Here is a 20,946-nt window from a genome sequence, read left to right on the forward strand (position 1 = left end):
TGTGGAGGAACAAAAACAGTTGCTAGCAAGCCAGCCAGGCCTGGAGTAGCCTACAAGTATGTTGCCTTTTTGGGCAGTCAGAACCTGATTCAGTAGCCACTTTCTGTTTTTAGGTTCCTGACACAGTGGACCAAATGTTTTCACACGTGGGTGTTGATGCAGACTTCTCATACGACTAAGAAGGGTTCATTACTAAATCATAAAGGTTTCAAAGCACCTTTGGTACCACAACTAACAACCGCATGAACTATCAGTCGCGCTAAATCATTTGTTTGCTCAAGTTCTATTTGTGGAACATTTGGTGAGTCTGTACCGCAGCCTAGGTATCATCCCAACATGGAATCTAAAAATCAAGATAGACCATGCAGGTACAAACATTGCTATTCTTGAAGACTACACACAAGTCTTCCACTACTCATGCATCCAAAATAGGCTTTAAATTGGCCGGAGTAAAAGGAAAACATTGTCAAATCTAGCCAAATCGTTAGTGATATCACTTTGTAAAGAAACATTACACACAACTTTATAAGTATAAACGCTACAATGATGCGTCATGCTTTCCGAGGTCTAATAACATGTTATCCAAGGGGAGTGTTTATAATAGTCCAACGATTGAAAACTATTTGAGACTAGTGAGGGTGGAAAAAGAGAATATGTAGAGATGGAGCGAGGATTGCCTCCGAGGACGGGGCTGGGGCGGGTGAAGCAGGCAGCAGGGAATGCAGCAATGACGGCAACGACAAGCGAACGACATGCCAGACCCTGGAAGTCACTTCCTGCTTCATCCAAAGACTTTTATGGAATTCTAGTAGTGTGGCTCACGTCATAAAGGAGACACTGAAAGGAAGCTCTGTGAGCCGTCCCTTCGCTGACCCCTCCCATTGTTACTTCATGTGTCCCAACGCCCATCTTCTTCAGCTGCAACACTGAGGCTGCAAATAATATATACACAGCTGATATGAGCTGAGTTACAGTAGCAGAAGTAGCTTTATTTAAACAATGCCAGCATGCCATACTTTACCTGATTGGCAAACAACAAATGCATTATTGTAGACAACAACAATATACCCCACAAAACAAGGCCATAAACCTGCCAAAATGAGGAAATGCTGTGATGTGAAGTTGTGTTCAAAACAATAATTCCAAGTAAAGGTGGGCACATTTTTGATTCTCCGATGCATTAAAAAATCCAGGGACAAATGTCCAAATATCAATTATTTAAATGTGTTAAATGAAGTGATACATCCATATCGATATTTTTAGGCCATGTCACGATACACGATATATATCTTGATATTTTGCCTTAGCCTTGAATGAACACTTGATGCATATAACCACACCAGTATTATGATTCTATGTGTCTACATTAAAACATTCTTGTTCATACTGCATTAATATATGCTCCTTTTAAACTTTCATGCAGAGAGGGAAATCACAACCAAGTAAATTTACCAAAACTGTATTTATTAAACAGTTACTAAGAAGTGGCACAGACATTCATGTCATTGCCAAAACAGAAAGTGCAAGATTGTCAAAGACATTTTAAAACAAGCTATAAGTTCACTTTTGTGAATGATGTCACCAAGATGACTTACCAAAACAACACTAAATTAAAGGTTACTTTTTGTACAGAACACAACTACAATAGTTAAAAACAAATAAAGTTCACTTTTGTGCATGATGTCACACATGATATTTCAATAACTGTCAAATAAAAATGAGCTGCATAATAGGTTCCTGCGGACATTGTCTCCTTCAGTTATTGACTTTTTTTTTTTCATACGGTTTTGATCTGGGATTAATTTGTTTCGGCATTTTGTTGTTGTGGCACCGAACGGTGATGTTGACATGCGGAGTTTCAAGCACACTCTTCATTCTCTAGCGGGTGACTTTTCAAATGATGCTACATTAGCTGTGCTGCTACTTTCTGTAGCAACGCTTTTGCCACATAAAATGTTCAACATATTCCCGCTTGAAGCCAAACAACCGCTGGACAATGGATCCCGTGCTGTTTTTCTTGGTAATTACTTCTTCCTCCATTTGTTACCAGATTCGCACCTTCTCTCTCTCGTATACCATTCACACCTCACCGTTAGCATCACAGCTAATGTTACCCACGTTGATACCTGTCTGCTCCGCGGGAGCGTGTGACATTGCACACGTGACAGTATGTGACGTATGTAAGAAGGTGCACTTGGTTTACGTCTCTGTGAGAAGGAGACAAGAAAGAGTGGGAAACGCATGTAGTGAAATGCCCGCAGCTAAAAGCAACTGCATGACAACATATACTCGAATAACACGATATAGTCATTTTCTATATTGCACAGAGACAAACCCGCGATATATCAAGTTTGATTGAGTGAAACTTTTATGAGTAGATTGCACAGTTCAGTACATTTTTCGTACAATTGACCACTAAATGGTAACACCCGAATAAGTTTTTCAACTTGTTTAAGTCGGGGTCCACGTTAATCAATTCCTGGTAAGTATCTATCAATCCATCCATTTTCTATGATTCCAAGATGGCGGCGCCCGGACGGGCTTGCGCTCTCGAGGAGCTCCTGCTAAAGATGGAACATTTGGCAGAAATACCGGACAATTCCACAAACTTTATGGCTGGCTCACATCGTGGTCACTCCGTGATCACGTACGACCGCCAGACACTTCTGGATGTGGACACATCGGGCCGTTTTGGACCGATAGACACTTGCGTGCTAGACTTGCTAACTAGCATGGGAATACATCGGCGGCTACATCCAGCGGCCTGTGAAGCAGGGGAGTCTAGTAGCAGTGGGGGCCGTCTACGGAGCAGACGCCAGCGGTGTGATCGGAAACGCGGATGCCGAGCGGGGCTAAAAACAAAGCAGAAGGCTAATCCCCACAGAACACCACTTTCCTCCATCCCGAAGACGGATTTAGATGGAAAATGCGAGACTACTGGTCTGGGTAAGGAGTCAGTTAAATTAGAACAAGTTTTTTCTGCTTTGAGTGTTTCAGAGTTGGACATGTGTTTTACTGAGGTGGCTAACTATGATGCGTGCAGTTTATCAAAGCAACAAACAAACAATCGGAAAATCCCCGTTACTCTCACCTTAAAACTCATTTGTATACTCTAGCCTTTAAATAGACTCCCTTTTTAGACCAGTTGATCTGCCGTTTCTTTTCTTTTTCTTCCATGTCCCACTCTCCCGTGTGGAGGGGGTCCGGTCCGATCCGGTGGCCATGTACTGCTCGCCTGTGTATCGGCTGGGGACATCTCTGCGCTGCTGGTCCGCCTACGCTTGGGATGGTTTCCTGCTGGCTCCGCTGTGAACGGGACTCTCGCTGCTGTGTCTTGGATCCTCTTTGGACTGGACTTTCGCGACTGTGTTGTATCAGTTGTGGATTGAACTTTCACAGTATCATGTTAGATCCGCTCGACATCCATTGCTTTCCTCCTCTCTAAGGTTCTCATAGTCATCATTGTCACCGACGTCCCACTGGGTCATTATTGTCACCAATGTCCCACTGGGTGTGAGTTTTCCTACCGAGGATGTCGTGGTGGTTTGTGCAGCCCTTTGAGACACTAGTGATTTAGGGCTATATAAGTAAACATTGATTGATTGATTGATTCTACCGCTTATTCCCTTTTGGGGTCGCGGGGGGCTCTGGCGCCTATCTCAGCTACAATCGGGCGGAAGGCGGGGTACACCCTGGACAAGTCGCCAGCTCATCTAGTATATCGATATATCGCCCAGCCCTACATCCATCCATCCATTTCCTACCACTTGTCCCTTTTGGGGTCACGGGGGGTGCTGGAGCCTATCTCAGCTGCATTCGGGCGGAAGGCGGTGTACACCCTGGACGAGTCGCCACGTCACCGCAGGGCCAACACAGACAAACAGACGGTTGTAAAATGCGGCCTTAATACTTGTGTTCTCTAAACGCTAGTTGTAGGTTTGGTGCAAACTAACCACTAGCTAACATTTTTTTAACAATATGCATTAGCGCAGACACACGTGGAGGACGGACGAGGAGAGGACAAGCTATGCTAGCCGCAACACTAAGCTAGCTTCAATGTGAAGTATTGAAACAAGAAAAGATAAAAATCCTTTGTACATTTTAACAGAAGGCTGATAGGAACCGTGTTACAGCATAGAGTAACCAGCTAAGAAGAGGAAATTAGCAAGTAGATAAATCAGTAGAGACAATAGTATCCAGATAGTGTGACCGCTCGCCCTCAACATGCAGTCTTAATCGAATAGTGCAGGTGCCCAAAGATTCGCACCACTTATTCCAATATGATTTTATAACTTAAATTGTTGAAAAATGTGCCAGTGCTAAAAAAAAAAAAAAACAGTTAAAAAGTCTCAAAAAACTCCAACAAAAGTGTTTTGTAAGTGTGTTGTACAAAATCTAGCCTTGTGCCTTGTGCTAAAAAAAACGTATACAAGTGTTTTGGAAGTGTGTTGTACAAAATCTAACCTTGATGGCATAATTAAGACAGTTTAAAATGGCTTTTAGTAAATCCAACTGGAAACATGTGTAGCTTTAATGAGCTGCTAATGGAGTAATGCTGATGTTAATGAGTCTTTATTTACTTTATATAAACCAGGTGTGACGCTAATTTTTTAACAGCCCACGCCACATTCTAGAAATACTAATACAAAAAAAACAAACATAAAAAGTAGCGCAAAAAAGCAAACCTGTATAATGTGACGATAAAATGTTGACATGCATTATTTTAAGTATTCTATATATATATATATATATATATATATATATATATATATATATATATATATATATATATATATATATATACACAAATGCAGCTGAGATAGGCTCCAGCGACCGCCCCGCGACCCCAAAAGAGACAAGCGGTAGAAAACGGATGGATGTATTATATATATAAGTTTTGAAAGTGAAAACTATTAAAATGGCCCACACATTATTAGATTTTTCATTCAGTGGGTCTCAGTAGAAGAAGTTTGGACACCCCTGAAATAAACTCTGCACTTGTCCCACGTATTCAGTTCCATATATCACAAACATTAAGTAGTAGTAGACGAGGACACAATTGTTAGCCACACTTGCATACAGTAGCTAACGTTACAATCAAATTTAAACAGCAACATCTTGCCAATTTAGCCTCGTCGCTAAAAAAAATGTAACAGTGCCGTCGTATGCTGCTGTGATATAGTTGGCAGAGCTTCGAGCTTTATTTTAAGATGCATAGCGAAGCGTTTTTTCCCCTCTCTCCTGCAAAGTGGTGGGACCACACAAAGAGAAAACTCATCCAGCTACAGTGAGATAGAGCCGTTATCCGGTCAGTGAAGAAGGACATTATTCGTTAAAACAGCCAAAACATTGAAAGCAGCTAAAGTTTTTTAAACGTCTGTCTGCAGTAATGTATATTTTATGTAAATATGGAAATATAAAAGTTGTCATCAAAAGGGACACCAGCTAAAGTGATGCCTGGTCTTGCCTGTACAGTACTACAGTAGCAATACATTGATACTAGAGGTAAACGACAGCTTGCTGCTAGAATAAATCCAATAAATCTGTCCACAAACGTTGTTTGTGCAATATTCGGTATTTGTTTACCCGCAACACATAGCAGCTTCTACAGGCAGAGGCAGCACTTTCGGAAAACAATACCAGAGAACGCGCCAAATGATAGAAAGTGATGGAAGGATGAAAGCATTGCGAGGACGCTAGGGTAGTCAATCAGCTGGCTTTAAATAAGCCTCGACTCGAGAGGTTTCGAGGGGAGAGAATGGAAGCAGTGTTGATCAATAGCGGAGTGCCTTCCTGGCATCTGTCTATTTAATCCATTATCGAAGGCCATCTGAGCCTGCCATGGCGAGGCTTCATAAGAAGAGATGAATGACAGACGCAGGAGATGTGGCCATGCAGTCGCCGTGTTCACGTGCAACGACACGTGCGCCAATTGTGCAAACGTGAAGACAGCCAATCTTGTCAACACAGCCGTTCGTAGGCATTGTGAACATGTACGGCACACGGGGCGGGGATGTTCACAGGATTCAAACATGGATGGCAACTGTTAGTTATGTTTAAAAATAAAAAAAACATGATGCCAGAAGTCTGGTATCCATTTCACCCATCTTGCGTATGTGCACATTAATAGTAATAGTATTCTATATGACAGATACTGATCACAAATGGGCCCTCGGTTTACCATTTCAAAATAGTACCAGTAAAAATCATACTGCTTTGAAGGCATAGGTTGGAACAATGGAGGCAATGGAGAGTAAAGGCTGGCATATACTCCTTAGGGGTGGCACCAGACTTGTAATTCTCTTCCAAAACACTAAGGGGCAGTGTGTCCTGAAAGAGCACCACAGCTGTTGTTGACTAGATATTTCCCTTCTTGTCAAGAGTGATGACAACTACAACATCGGACATCTTTGTCTACACTGGATCTAATCATTCAGAATTGAATTACCATGAATTGATTTACATGGACAAGTTGAAAAACTTATTCGGGTGATACCATTTAGTGGTCAATTGTACGGAATATATAATAAAAGTTTCAATCAATCAAATAATCAGTTTACTTTTAATGGACGATTTATTCATAAACCAGAGGAAAATAAGTTTGTGAAGATGGACTGTGCAACTTCTTAAGGGGTCGCGGCAGAGGACGTTATTTTCAAATACAACACCATTCAAACGTGTTAATTCAGCTGAAAGCTATACAATAAAAAAAATAAAAAAACTGTTTAACTATTGTAATGGCATGGTGGTTTTAAAGTGTATGGTCATGTGTGAATTATGTTTGGCAATAAACGTTAAAAAAGTGTCGTACTTTGTGATTTCTTCTGGATAGTGATGTGCGATACCAAGAAAAATTCAGGCTGGTATAAGTGATACCGATCCGATACTGACACTTTCTGCAAATGTACCTACTGTGTCTGCTAAAATTTAAAAAGTTGTGTATTTCAATTAATAACATAGCATAAAGAATACATTTATGCATTTATTGTTATTATTTTATAGATAGTATGTAATATTATTTATTTATTATCATATACGATTTATTATTGCTATTTATCATTATATACATATTTATTTATTTAAAACATTAAAGTATATTGAGGTAGTGGTGTCAATAATAAAATAGCCAAGCTAATTCAACACAAAAAACAGGACAAAATCCTACCAAGTACACAAAAATTGTGTTTTATAACCATAACAAAACGAAATAATTAACATAATAAACGCATTAAAATAAACAAATTAATAAGAACTACTATCAGAATAAAAAGTCAGTCACAATTCAGTTATGTGAAAATGTTAACGTTAAAATAAGTGAAGTGAAGTGGATTATATTTATATAGCGCTTTTCTCTAGTGACTCAAAGCGCTTTACATAGTGAAACCCAATATCTAAGTTACATATAAACCAGTGTGGGTGGCACTGGGAGCAGGTGGGTAAACTGTCTTGCCCAAGGACACAACCGCAGTGCCTAGGATGGCAGAAGTGGGGATCGAACCTAGAACCCTCAAGTTGCTGGCACGGCCACTCTACCAACCGAGCTATGCAAAATACTGAACATGTTTGAAACAAAAGCACTTGACATTGACACATTGCCTTATTCACAAGTTTAGTTACTTTTTTACACTGTGTTCCTGTCAATGATACACATTTTCTCAAATAACTAGAGTATTGATAATTTCATTTGAGATTCAATATTAGAGCAGAAAGATCTGGTATCGGTGGTATCAATATTTCAGCACATCACTACTTCTGGACGCAACAACAACAAATAAGCTGGAAAATTTACACATTCAATAATTATTTATAGAGCGCACTGAGATATCAAGTACACAAAATCTGTTTTAATGCAAATGTTTAATCACTGTTGCTTTATTTCATACAAAAATGTGTGCATTTCACACAAAGTCTGCTCTTGTGTGCTTGGGGATTCTCCTCTTTAAAAGCTGAACAATCACAGTTCTGCATTCTGTGTCGCTACCGACGCGAAACCAGTATTTTGGGAGGTGCACACAAGGCTTGCGGGAAGGTTCACAGAGGTAGGGGGCAAGACGGTGTCGCTTACGCAAGTTGCGTACCGCGAGAGTAGTGACCAGACTTGGAGAAACACATTTTATCCAGTAGGACACTGAGGGCAGGAAAGTGGAGACAATGGGGTAGAAAACTGCTATGTATACAGAGCTAAGGATGATAATGTGTGTGTTTATCTGTGTCATTACATACAAAAAAAACAGAAATCTGACAATGAAAACACATCAATGACAAGTCAAGTTAAGCAGGGATAGCAAATATATGACCAAGGATGTGTGTGAACTAATAATAGTTGTACATTCTATTAAAAAATTGGCTCAGAAGTACAAAACTATGTCAAATGTTTTAGGTAAATTAGTATTTTCTACCCTCTGTGGCAATCATTCGTCAACATTACGCGGCAATGAAAAGAGTCATGTTGTGGACAGGTTAAATTTAAAATGCAAAATGGTTTGTTGCCTGAGGGGTAGTAAGGAGGTGGCAGTGACAAAACAGGCCCACCTTCTTTTGCAACACTTTCACTAACTACTGCAATTTAAAGCTCAGTAGCCCGGTCGTCTTGTATCAATTTGTTCGTGTTCTAGTACAAATCAATGGCGAATAAATCCTATGCAAAAAAGTGAAAAAGCACTACCACGTAGATACAAACTCAACCATCTCATCAGTTTGTATCGTTTTTGTTTTTTCAGTTGGATCGGAAGCCCTGTTCATTCATTCATCCACACGTCAAAGATTGAGAAGGTAAACAAGTGCTCGGATGCTGAGGAATTTAGCGTTTCTTTCAATAGGGGTAGGGGATCCAAACTTAGTGAAAGTCTACATAAGCTCAAGTCCTCCACTGGATAAGGAAATGCTTTGAAAGGACCAGTGAATGAAACACTGCACTTGTCCAGCCCAGATACTCCAAAGCAATCGAAGGACACAGCGAACAAAGGCCTCAATTATGAGGTGCTCCAACAGGAGAGCTAAAAACGGGAACGGTTTGACACTGCTGCAGGAATGTCGAGCATTTGAGCGGCCATCGACACACAACACACTGTCACTCCACTCCACACCCACCCAAAAGAAAAACCCACATAGATCTTTTCTCTGTGGCCCTCGTGAAACAAGGCAGTGTTCAAGGGGCTAGAACAGAGGACTCCTGTGCATGTTGGTAGGTCAAATTTGTCAAGTAGCAGAACAGTAGGTGATTGAGGGGCTAATTCATGGCTTCTTACTCAGTGCACGTATCTTACCACATTTTTACAATTAACTAAATGCATACAGGTTTCATGGCTACATTAATTCAACTAGCATGCTCTATCAAGTACAACATGACGTCTGCTGTGGTGCAAATGGAGCTACAAAATACCAGACCTACGCTACGCCAGCAATAAAGCAGGAGTTCTGAGTATTTATTCCTACAGTATAGAAGGGCTGGTCGATATATCGATATACACGATATATCGGGGGTTTGTCTCTGTGCGATATAGAAAATGACTATCTTGATATTCGAGCATACATTCTCACGCAGTTGCTTTTAGCTGCGGGCATTACACTACAGGCTCTTCTCGCTCTTTCTTGTCTGTCCTTCTCACAGAGAGTAAGCGCACCTTCTTACACACGTCCCATACTGTCACGTCATATGTCACATACGTATACGCCCACAGTGCTGTGCGAGTGGTAATACGAGAGAAAGAAAGTGCGGATAAAGGGAGAATTAATTCCCAAGAAAAACAGCTGGGGGTCCATCATCTGATGGTGGTTTGGCTTCAAGTGGGAATATGTCGAACAGACAACCGTAAGCGTTGCTACAAAAAGTAGCACCACTGCTAATGTAGCATCATTTGAAAAGTCACCCGCTAGAGAATGAAGAGTCCTTGAAACCCTGCATGTCAACATCACCATTCGGTGCCACACCAACAATATGCAGAGGCAACCATTTCCACATCAGCACCGTATAAAAAAAAATAGTCAACAACAGAATTTGATAACGTCCGTAGTAACCTGTCACATAGTGAAGGACGAACACTATTTGATTTCCTATCATGCAGCTCATTTTTATTTGACACTTAAAATGTCTCGGACAATCCTGCGCTTTCTGTTTTGGAAATGACATGAACATTTTTGCCACTGATTAATAACTGTTTAATAAATACAGTTTTGGTCAATTGACTTAGTTGTGATTTCCCTCTCTGCATGAAAGTATAAAATGAGCACATATTAATGCAGTATGAAGAAGAATGTTTTAATGTAGACACATAGAATCATTATCCTGCTGTGATTATATGCATCGTGTTCATTCAAGGCCAAGGCAAAATATCGAGATATATATCGTGTATTGCGATATGGTCTAAAAATATCGAGATATTGAAAAAAAGCCATAAGGCCCAGCCCTACAGTATAGTCAAATGTGTAGTGAATTTTGGCAGGCTTGCAACGTTGGAACATTGTTGACATTTCTTCATCCCAACTATGTTTTACATGTGGAAAAGTGAACAAGTTGTCAGCATCTTTTCATCATCTTAACTGTGTTTACATTCAGCAGAGTTAGCACGTTGTTAACATCTCCATCATCTCGACTGTTTACATTCAGCAAAGTGAGCATCTCAACTTTGTTCCACATTAAGGAAAGTTAATAAGTTGTCAGCATGTCATCATCATCTCAACTGTGTTTACATACTGCAAAGATAGCAAATGGTAAATGGGTTATACTTGTGTAGCGCTTTTCCACCTTCAAGGTACTCAAAGCGTTTTGACACCATTTCCACATTCACACACTGATGGTGGGAGCTGCCATGCAAGGCCCTAACCACGACCCATGACCCATAAGGAGCATAAGCCAGCGGATCAAACCAGGAACCCTCAGGATGCTGGCACGGCCGTTCTACCAACCGAACCACACCGCTAGCATCTGTTCATTACCTGAACTGTGTTTACATTAAACAAAGTTCACACATTGTTACCATTGATTTTCCCATGATGAAAAATGGCTGAGGAACATCATCGCCACGGCAGCGGAATCTTTCCGTTTTTATTCAAGTCAATGTTTCCGTTTCCACCACCATCCCTGCGCTAAATATACTCATGCCTTCTATTTTTGCCGGTTGCCACAACACAGCAGATTAATTTAGCTAAAATGTGTTTGTTTTGCACAAGAACTTTGATAGCATCTGTTCATTACCTGAACTGTGTTTACATTTAACAAAGTTCGCACATTGTTACCATTGATTTCCCCAGGATGCAAAATGGCGGTGGAACATCATTGCCACGACCGCGGACTCTTTCTGTTTTTATTCAAGTCAATGTTTCCATTTCCACCGCCATCCAACTGTGTTTTAAAGCCTTGAAAGGTGAAATAATTGAAAATTATAAAATATAGTAACAATTACTTTCATCCCATTGATTTTTTCAACGTTGATGTTCCAGGCAATCTTATTTTCAGTGAGGGTAAGGGATAGGGAAATATAAGCTTTGGCTTCAGCCTATTCCTTTTTTGGTCATTCTTCTTTTCTTTTGTTTGTATGTGTACGATTGTTAATATGTATAACCTGTACCGTTAAACTGATCACACAAAATGTTTGATTGAATATATAACCGAAATAAACTTATTTAATTCCATTTCATCCCCGCGCTAAATATACTCACGGCTTCTATTTTTGCCGGTTGCCACAACACAGCAGATTAATTTAGCTAAAATCTGCTTGTTTTGGACAAGAAGTCATGCACAAACAGAAGATAATTTATCTGGTTATTTTCAAAATGAAATAGTTCATCTTCATGGTGGATCGTATTTTACAATTTTCTACGTTTCTACGGACAGACCTGAGGTCAACTGGTAAAAGGTTTTCAGACGTTATTTCACCAGATGCGGATTCTGGAGGTCCAGAACTAAAAAAAACATATACAGGCATATATCAGGCAGCTATGTGCAGATATTGAGTCCTGTGTGACATGCCAGCTCAAAAGGGGGTTAGGAGCATGGTTAGCGGGAGTTGTGTGTGTCTTTAACGGTTGCCAGGGATGAGGTTATTGTTGCTATCTTAAAAAAAAATAAAAGTGTCGTTCTTCAAGCTAAAACTGTCATCTTTTCCACGAGTCAAGTCAAGGTCGTCACAAAACGCGACCGCTTGTGGGTATTGGTGGACGACAAAGCTCGAGGCGTTCCGAGATATTTACTTCAGTGTAGACTTTATTGTGTGATCATGCCCGGATTTGCGAGAATAATTCCTGTGGAAATCAGGGGTTAGCATCTCCTCATCATCCCCACTGTGTTTACATATAGTAGAGTTAACAGGTTGTTAACTTCTCTTCATTATCTTAACTGTTTTACATTTAGGAAAGTTAGCATGTTGTTTACATCTCATCATCGTCTCAACTATTTTATATTTGGCAAAGATAGCACTATATTAGCATTTCTTCATCATTTCAACAGTATTTTAAATTTAGCCAATTTAACACGGTGTTAACATTTCTTTATATAAATGGTGTGTTTTACATCTAGTAAAGGTAACAAAAATATTGTTAGCATCTCTTTATCATCTCAATTGTGTCTTATATTTGGCAAAGTTAGCATGTTTTCAGCATATCTTCATCCTCTAAAATGTGTTTTACATGCATTAAAGTTAGCAAAGTGTTAGCATCTCTTCATCATCTCAACTGTGTTTTACATTTGTAAAAGTTAGCATGTTGTTAGCATCACTTCATCATTTCAACTATGTTTTAAATATAGCCAAGTTAACCAGCTGTTAGCATCTCTTTACATAAATGGTCTGTTTTACATTTAGCAAAAGTTAGCATATTGGTAGAATCTCAACTGTATTTTACCTCTTGCAAAGTTAGAAGGTTGTTTATATCTCTTCAGGATTTCAACTGTGTTTACATTTAGCAACGTTAGCATGTTGTTGGCATCTATTCATCATCTCAACGGTGTTTTACATTTATTGAAGTTAGCAAAGTGTTAGCATTGCTTCATCATCTCAACTGTGCTTTACATTTGGCAAATTTAGCATGTTGTTCGCACATCATCATCTCAACTGTGTTTTACATTTATTGAAATTAGCAAAGTGTTAGCATCGCTTCATCATCTCAACTGTGTTACATTTGGCAAATTTAGCATGTTGTTAGCATCTCTTCATCACCTTAACTGTGTTTTTCCTTTTGGCAAAGTTAGAATGCTGTTAGTATTTCTTCATCATCTCAACTGTGTTTTACATTTAGTAAAGTTAGCATGTTATTTGCATCTCTATCATCTCAGCTGTGTTTTACATTTGGCAAAGGTAGCACGATGTTAGCATCTCTTCATCATCTCACCCGTGTTTTAAATGTAACCAAGTAAACGCTTTGTTAGCATATCTTTATAAAAAATTGTCTGTTTTACATTCAGCAAAAGTTAGCTTGTTGTTAGAATCGCAACTGTATTTTACATCTCGCAAAGTTAGGAGGTTGTTTGTATCTCTTCAGCATTTCAACTGTGTTTACATTTAGTAAAGTTACCATGTTATTTGCATCGCCATCATCTCAGCTGTGTTTTACATTTGGCAAAGTTAGCACGATGTTAGCATCTCTTCATCATCTCAACCGTGTTTTAAATTTAGCCAAGTAAACGCATTGTTAGCATATCTGTGTATAAATGGTCTGTTTTACATTTTGCAAAAGTTAGCCCGTTGTTAGAATCTCAACTGTATTTTACATCTCGCAAAGTTAGGCTGTTTGTATCTCCTCAGCATTTCAACTGTGTTTACATTTAGTAAAGTTAGCATGTTACAGTATTTGCATCTCTATCATCTCAAATGTGTTTTACATTGGGGAAAGTTAGCACGTTAGCATCTCTTCATCATCTCAACCGTGTTTTAAATTTAGCCAAGTAAACGCATTGTTAGCATATCTGTGTATAAATGGTCTGTTTTACATTTTGCAAAAGTTAGCCCGTTGTTAGAATCTCAACTGTATTTTACATCTCGCAAAGTTAGGTTGTTTGTATCTCTTCAGCATTTAAACTGTGTTTACATTTAGCAAAGTTAGCATGTTGTTGGCATCTCTTCATCATCTCAACTGTGTTTTACATTTATTGAAGTTCACAGAGTGTTAGCATCGCTTCATCATCTCAACTGTGTTTTCCTTTTGGCAAAGTTAGCATGCTGTTAGCATCTCTTCATCATCTCAACTGTGTTTTACATTTGGCAAAGTTAGCAGCTCTTCATCATCTCAACCGTGTTTTAAATTTAGCCAAGTAAACGCGTTATTTGCATACAGTGGGGCAAAAAAGTATTTAGTCAGCCACCGATTGTGCAAGTTCTCCCACTTAAAATGATGACAGAGGTCTGTAATTTTCATCATAGGTACACTTCAACTGTGAGAGACAGAATGTGAAAAAAAAATCCAGGAATTCACATTGTAGGAATTTTAAAGAATTTATTTGTAAATTATGGTGGAAAATAAGTATTTGGTCAACCATTCAAAGCTCTCACCGATGGAAGGATGGTTTTGGCTCAAAATCTCACGATACATGACCCCATCCATTCTTTCCTTAACACGGATCAATCGTCCTGTCCCCTTAGCAGAAAAACAGCCCCAAAGCATGATGTTTCCACTCCCATGCTTCACAGTAGGTGTGGTGTTCTTGGGATGCAACTCAGTATTCTTCTTCCTCCAAACACGACGAGTTGAGTTTATACCAAAATGGATACATGGATGATACAGCAGAGGATTGGGAGAATGTCATGTGGTCAGATGAAACCTAAATAGAACTTTTTGGTACAAACTCAACTTGTCGTGTTTGGAGGAAGAAGAATACTGAGTTGCATCCCAAGAACACATTCTGTCTCTCACAGCTGAAGTGTACCTATGATGAAAATTATAGACCTCTGTCATCATTTTAAGTGGGAGAACTTGCACAACCGGTGGCTGACTAAATACTTTTTTGCCCCACTCTATCTCTAAATAAATGGTCTGTTTTACATTCAGCAAAAGTTAGCCCGTTGTTAGAATCGCAACTGTATTTTACATCTCGCAAAGTTAGGAGGTTGGATGTATCTCTTCAGCATCTCAACTATGTTGACATTTGCTGGACTGACTGTCCCTGTTCTTCGGAATATTTTTTGCTAAAAAAATCATTAAATTCAATAATTTATCATTATTCATTTACACAAAACTGATTAAAACAAAATAATTTCAACCCTTATTAAGTGTACACGTTAATCAATAAAAGCCCCTTTCATAAATAGATACTGCAAGATAGTCACATCATGTGCTTTCTGTACAGAAATAAAACGGATCCTATTGCGACTGTTAGCACTTTCACACAGCAACAGGACATCCCGCAATCTGGGGACGTAAAAAAATACAGCATGTTTTGGACAGGGACAATTGCTTTCAACACAACACGGGGTGTTCGGTTTCACATTCTAGTCCTGGGATTCTGGAATACCTTTGCACAGACGTGGTGTCCAGCTTATAGAACGACGCCGAAAATAAGCCAGCTTTTACGGGCATGCACGCTCACCTAGTTTCTCAACCAGCTTGAGCATGACTCCGCCTATGTGGATCTCCCCAGTGACTCTGAGCGACACGTCTCTGTGGAGGTCGGTAACGTGCATCTTCAGCTCCCACGTCCCGTCGGCGTAGCAGCCGTCGGGCATCCGTATCCCATCCAGCGCCATCCTGTCAAATAACACACAAGACAGCTTTTAATGACTTGAACTATCGCCACGGTGAATCCTGGTTACGATTAAAATCCGTAACGTTGTGCTGGCAGTAAGACCTTAATTACAGTAGAGTGCTCCTCCTATAGAGGGATCTTTGACTTGTGTGTCTAAAGGACATCCTGAAAAACAGTGGTCTTCCTGTCATATAGGAGATCTTTGACTAGCAGTTTGGCAATAGTATAATTTGACAATTGGCAGCCCCAAAAAAATGGTCCAACTACCCTTTTTGGGTCTCAAACCTTTGGCTATACGACAATATAAGACTCACATCAAGACTTTCATACAAAATTTTAAAGAAACTTCTCGGTATGATGTCAGGCAGCTCTACAACCTCAAAACAAATACATAATGAATAGCTTATTACAGTGGTTCTCAAATGGGGGTAGCGTACCCCTGGGGGTACTTGAAGGTATGCCAAGGGGTACGTGAGATTTTTTTTTCAATATTCTAAAAATATCAACAATTCCAAAATCCTTTATAAATATATTTATTGAATAATACTTCAACAAAATATGAATGTAAGTTCATAAACTATGAAAAGAAATGCAACAATGCAATATTCAGTGTTGACAGCTAGATTTTTTTGTAGACATGTTCCATAAATATTGATGTTAAAGATTTTTTTTTTTATTTTTGTGAAGAAATGTTTAGAATGAAGTTCATGAATCCAGATGGATCTCTATTACAATCCCCAAAGAGGGCACTTTAAGTTGATGATTACTTCTATGTGTAGAAATCTTTATTTATACTTGAACCACTTGTTTACTTTTCAACAAGTTTTTAGTTATTTTTATATCTTTTTTTTCCAAATAGTTCAAGAAAGACCACTACAAATGAGCAATATTTTGCACTGTTATACAATTTTATAAATCACAAACTGATGACATAGTGCTGTATTTTACTTTTTTATCTCTTTTTTTCAACCAAAAATGCTTTGCTCTGATTAGGGGGTACCTGAATTAAAAAAAATGTTCACAGGATCTGAAAAAAGGTTGAGAACCACTGGCTTATTAGATCGGTTAGTTACCTACTTCCGTCTAAGAAAGCTGTCATAGGATCTTGTAGGTTTTGTAGTAAAATTATTATTTATTTTTTTTTTTTTTACATATTAGTCTTTTTTGCACTAACTTATTCTTTTAAATTAGAATAACACTTTACCCACCCGGCTTGTGTTTATGTTCAATGTTAGGTTTCAACTAAACCAGTGCAAACCTAACATTGTGGTTTGGAGGCCAAACCACATTCGGCCTTCAAAGACCAAATGTGTCAATGGTCCGCGGGCCAAATAATGATTTTTACCACGCACCAGCATCACGAGTATATAAATGTTAGGTAGAAAGATTGTCACACCGCCGTGTGCCTAATTTAGTTACCATGCAACTCTGCAGATTTGATGTACATTTTTTAACCTCAAAACATTCAAAATGGTCATTTTCTGCAGATTTTCACCATTTCCAGGAGTTTTTCTGTCACCAGGTCCTCCTAGATATGTCATCTGATCCCTTTAAACTTTACTCAGACAGATTAGATATAAGGGAGAAGTCAAAATTCGAAGAGTTTAGGGTTTCATTACAGGACGCGGTCAAAGCATGCACAACCTTTTCTGTAGAGCGTCAAAAAGTCAAAACTTTAACGTAGAACAGGAATTCTTAAATTTAAATGTAACTAGTTACTGTGATTCAAAACAACTCCCTCACCCTCACAAGAATTTTACTGCAAAAATTTTTTTACACAATTACTGCAAATTGAAAAACTGTACCAGTGTTGTTTTTTACGTTAAAAGTCTAGTGACTGAGCTTTTTCGATTTTACAGTAAAATATATGGACTTTTTATTACAGTCCAATGTTATGAATTCAAAAACTTTACCACTGTTGTTTTTAAGTCAAAACTCCAGCAACTGAGCTGCTAACTTTTTGCCGTAAAATCTACGTTCCCTCTTTTTACAGTGCATTACTGTAAATGGAAAAATGGTACCACAGCTTAGTCGTTTCTGGCGACTAAGGTGCCAGGTTTTTAGCGTTAAATCTACTGACTTTTTTTTACAGTGAAGCTTAGAGCAGTGTTTTTCAACCTTTTTTGAGCCAAGGCACATTTTTAATAGAAAAAATTCTGAGGCACACCACAAGCAGAAATCATTAAAAAATGAAACTCAGCAGCCGATATTGACAATAAAAAGTAGTTCTCGCAAATTTTGGATATGACTTTAAACCATAACCAAGCATGCATCACTATAGCTCTTGTCTCAAAGTAAGTGTACTGTCACATCACGCTGTGACTTATTTGGAGTTTTTTTGGTGTTTTCCTGTTTTGTTTTAGTCCTTGTCTTGCGCTCCTATTTTGGTGGCTTTTCCTGTTTTGTTGGTATTTTCCTGTTGTAGTTTCATGTCATCCTTGAGCATTATTCTCCACACCTGCTTTGTTTTCGCAACCAAGACCATTTAAGTTGTGCGGAAGCGTTCCCTCTTTATAGGGACATTGTTGATTGTCATGTCATGTACCGATATACTTTGTGGACGCCGTCTCTGCTCCACACAGTAAGTCTTTGCTGTCGTCCAGCATTTTGTATTTTGTTTAGTTTGCAGCCAGTTCAGTTTTAATTTTTGTTTTGCAAAGCCATGCCTAAGCCTAAATGCCTTTTCTTAGCGGCACTCGCCTTTTGTTTATTTTTGGTTTAAGCATAAGATATCTTTTACCTGCACGCTGCCTCTCGCTGTCATCTGCATATTGTGATTATGACAATAGCCTCAGCTAACAGCTAATTGCTTTGTAGATGAGTTCCCGACATCTACAAAGCAATTAGCTACCTGCTGCCACCTACTGATATGGAGGAGTATAACATCGTTACTCTGCCGAGCTCCAGACCAGTGATTTTTAATCACTGTGCCGTGAGATAATGTAATTTTACCTATTTAGTTTAAAATTATTTTATGCAAACTTGAGTGTCTGTGTTGTCTAGAATTCGGCAGAGTAACCATGTTATACCATTCCATATCAGTAGGTCGAAGCAGGTAGCTAATTGCTTTGTAGACGTATCTTATGCTTAAAAAAAAAAGGCGAGTGCCCCTAAAAAAGGCATTGAAGCTTAGGGATGGCTGTGGAAAACTAAACTAAAACTGAACTGGCTACAAAGTAAACAAAAATTTAAATCTATGGCCATTATATTACAGTGCGATGTTATGAATTGAAAAACTAAGACTGTAAGTCTTTGCTGTTGTCCAGCAAAGACTTACAGTCTTAGTTTGGAGCATGACATGACAATCAACAATTTGCACACAAAGGATAGCGTCTGCACAACTGAAATAGTCTTGATTGCTAAAACAAAGTAGGTGCGGGGAACAGCGCTCAAAGGAAGACATGAAACTGCTACAGGAAAATACCAACAAAACAGGAAAAGCCACCAAAATAGGAGCGCAAGACACCAGACAGGAAAACGCCAAAAAACTCAAAATAAATCACAGCGTGACGTGACAGGTCGTGACACTTAGTTTGAGACTAGAGCTATAGTGATGCATGGATGGTTATAGTTTGAATTCATATCCAACAATTGCAACAATGACTTTTTACTGTCAACATTAACTACCGAGTTTACATTTTTAATGTTTTCTGCTGGCGGTGTGCCTCCGCATTTTTTCAATGAACAAAAATGTGCCTTGGCTCCAAAAAGGTCAAAAAACACTGCTATAGACAGTACAGACACTCAACACCGGCACATTATTTACAGATTATAATTACTTGTGTGCAAATAATATTTTTAACCCAATTATGTGAAATGACTTAATCTACCAAGGCACACCAGACTGTATTTCACACACAATGATTGATTGATTGATTGATTGAAACTTTTATTAGTAGGTTGCACAGTTCATTACAAATTCCGTACAATTGACCACTAAATGGTAACACCCGAATAAGTTTTTCAACTTGTTTAAGTCGGGGTCCACGTTAATCAATTCATGGTACAAATATATACTATCAGCATAATACAGTCATCACACAAGTTAATCATCATAGTATATACATTGAATTATTTACATTATTTACAATCCGGGGGGTGGGATGAGGAGCTTTGGTTGATATCAGTACTTCAGTCATCAACAATTGCATCAACAGAGAAATGGACATTGAGACAGTGTAGGTCTTACTTACTCATCGGATGCCCCCTCCCCTCCCAGGCTGACCTGTACAGCTCCCGCTGTCTCAGGAAAGCACAGAGCATCCTGAAAGACCCATTCCACCCCGGCACTGCCACCTAGAACTACTACCCTCGGGCAGACGCTATAGGGTGATAAAAGCTGGCACAAATAGACTATAAAACATATTTTACCCAAGAGCCATAGTAGCATTAAACTGGAACTGAGTGAGCACAATGTGTCCATATTTTTTTGGACTATAATGAGCAATAATGTTATATGTATATGTGTATATATATTCATATGTATGCATATATGCATGTGTGGATATATATATACATATATATATAGATACATTTCCTATTTCTATCTTTTTTACTATTTATATTACCAAATTGTATATGCACCTTAGGGGATCTGCTCCAACTTTGTTGTTCTTTGAATCTGTGCACTGCAATAATGACAAAAAAACCTCTATTGTATTCTATTATTTTACTTAGTGGTATAAGTACAGCCAGCAGAGAACATTGTGAGTTCAGATAGCATAAGAACAAGTATATACATTAGAAATACATTTGATTATTAACATTAGGTTATTTACAATCCGGGGAGATGGGATGTGAATGGAGGAGGGTATTAGTAAAGGGTTGAAGTTGCCCGGAGGTGTTGTTTTATAGCGGTTTTGAAGGAGGATAGAGATGCACTTACTTTTACACCTGTTTGGAGTGCATTCCAAATTGATGTGGCATAGAAAGAGAATGAATTAAGACCGTTGTTTGATCGGAATCTAACAATTGTGCAGATTGAAAGAGGTCAGTATTTATATTTGCTGGCGGACCAAACTAAGTGACACCACAGGCCAAATTTGGCCCACGGGCCACAGTTTGGGTATCCCTGCACTAAACCAGTGGTTCTCAAATGGGGGTATTTGAAGGTATGCCAAGGGGTACGTGAGATTTTTAAAACATATTCTAAAAATAGCAAGAATTCAAAAATCCTTTATAAATATATTTACTGAAAAGTAGCAACAATTCAGAAATCCTTTACAAATACATTTATTGAATAATACTTCAACAAAATATGAATGTAAGTTCATAAA

The 20,946-nt window shown here is 38.7% G+C and overlaps 1 protein-coding gene across 5 annotated transcripts in view; it reads right to left on the bottom strand.

Moving 5' to 3' along the window:
* Positions 1-20,946, bottom strand: part of fermt2 (FERM domain containing kindlin 2) — a 99,510-nt gene that overhangs the window by 76,896 nt on the left and 1,668 nt on the right. For all 5 annotated transcript variants that reach the window (XM_061896069.1, XM_061896068.1, XM_061896073.1 and 2 more), the window contains exon 2: positions 15,515-15,672. In XM_061896069.1, coding sequence (XP_061752053.1) covers positions 15,515-15,671 — 157 coding nt within the window. In that variant the 5' untranslated portion in view covers position 15,672. The remainder of the gene's footprint in view (positions 1-15,514; positions 15,673-20,946) is intronic.

The sequence above is a fragment of the Nerophis ophidion genome, linkage group LG03 (genome assembly GCF_033978795.1).
Source record: "Nerophis ophidion isolate RoL-2023_Sa linkage group LG03, RoL_Noph_v1.0, whole genome shotgun sequence".
In the NCBI taxonomy this organism is placed as follows: Eukaryota; Metazoa; Chordata; class Actinopteri; order Syngnathiformes; family Syngnathidae; genus Nerophis; species Nerophis ophidion.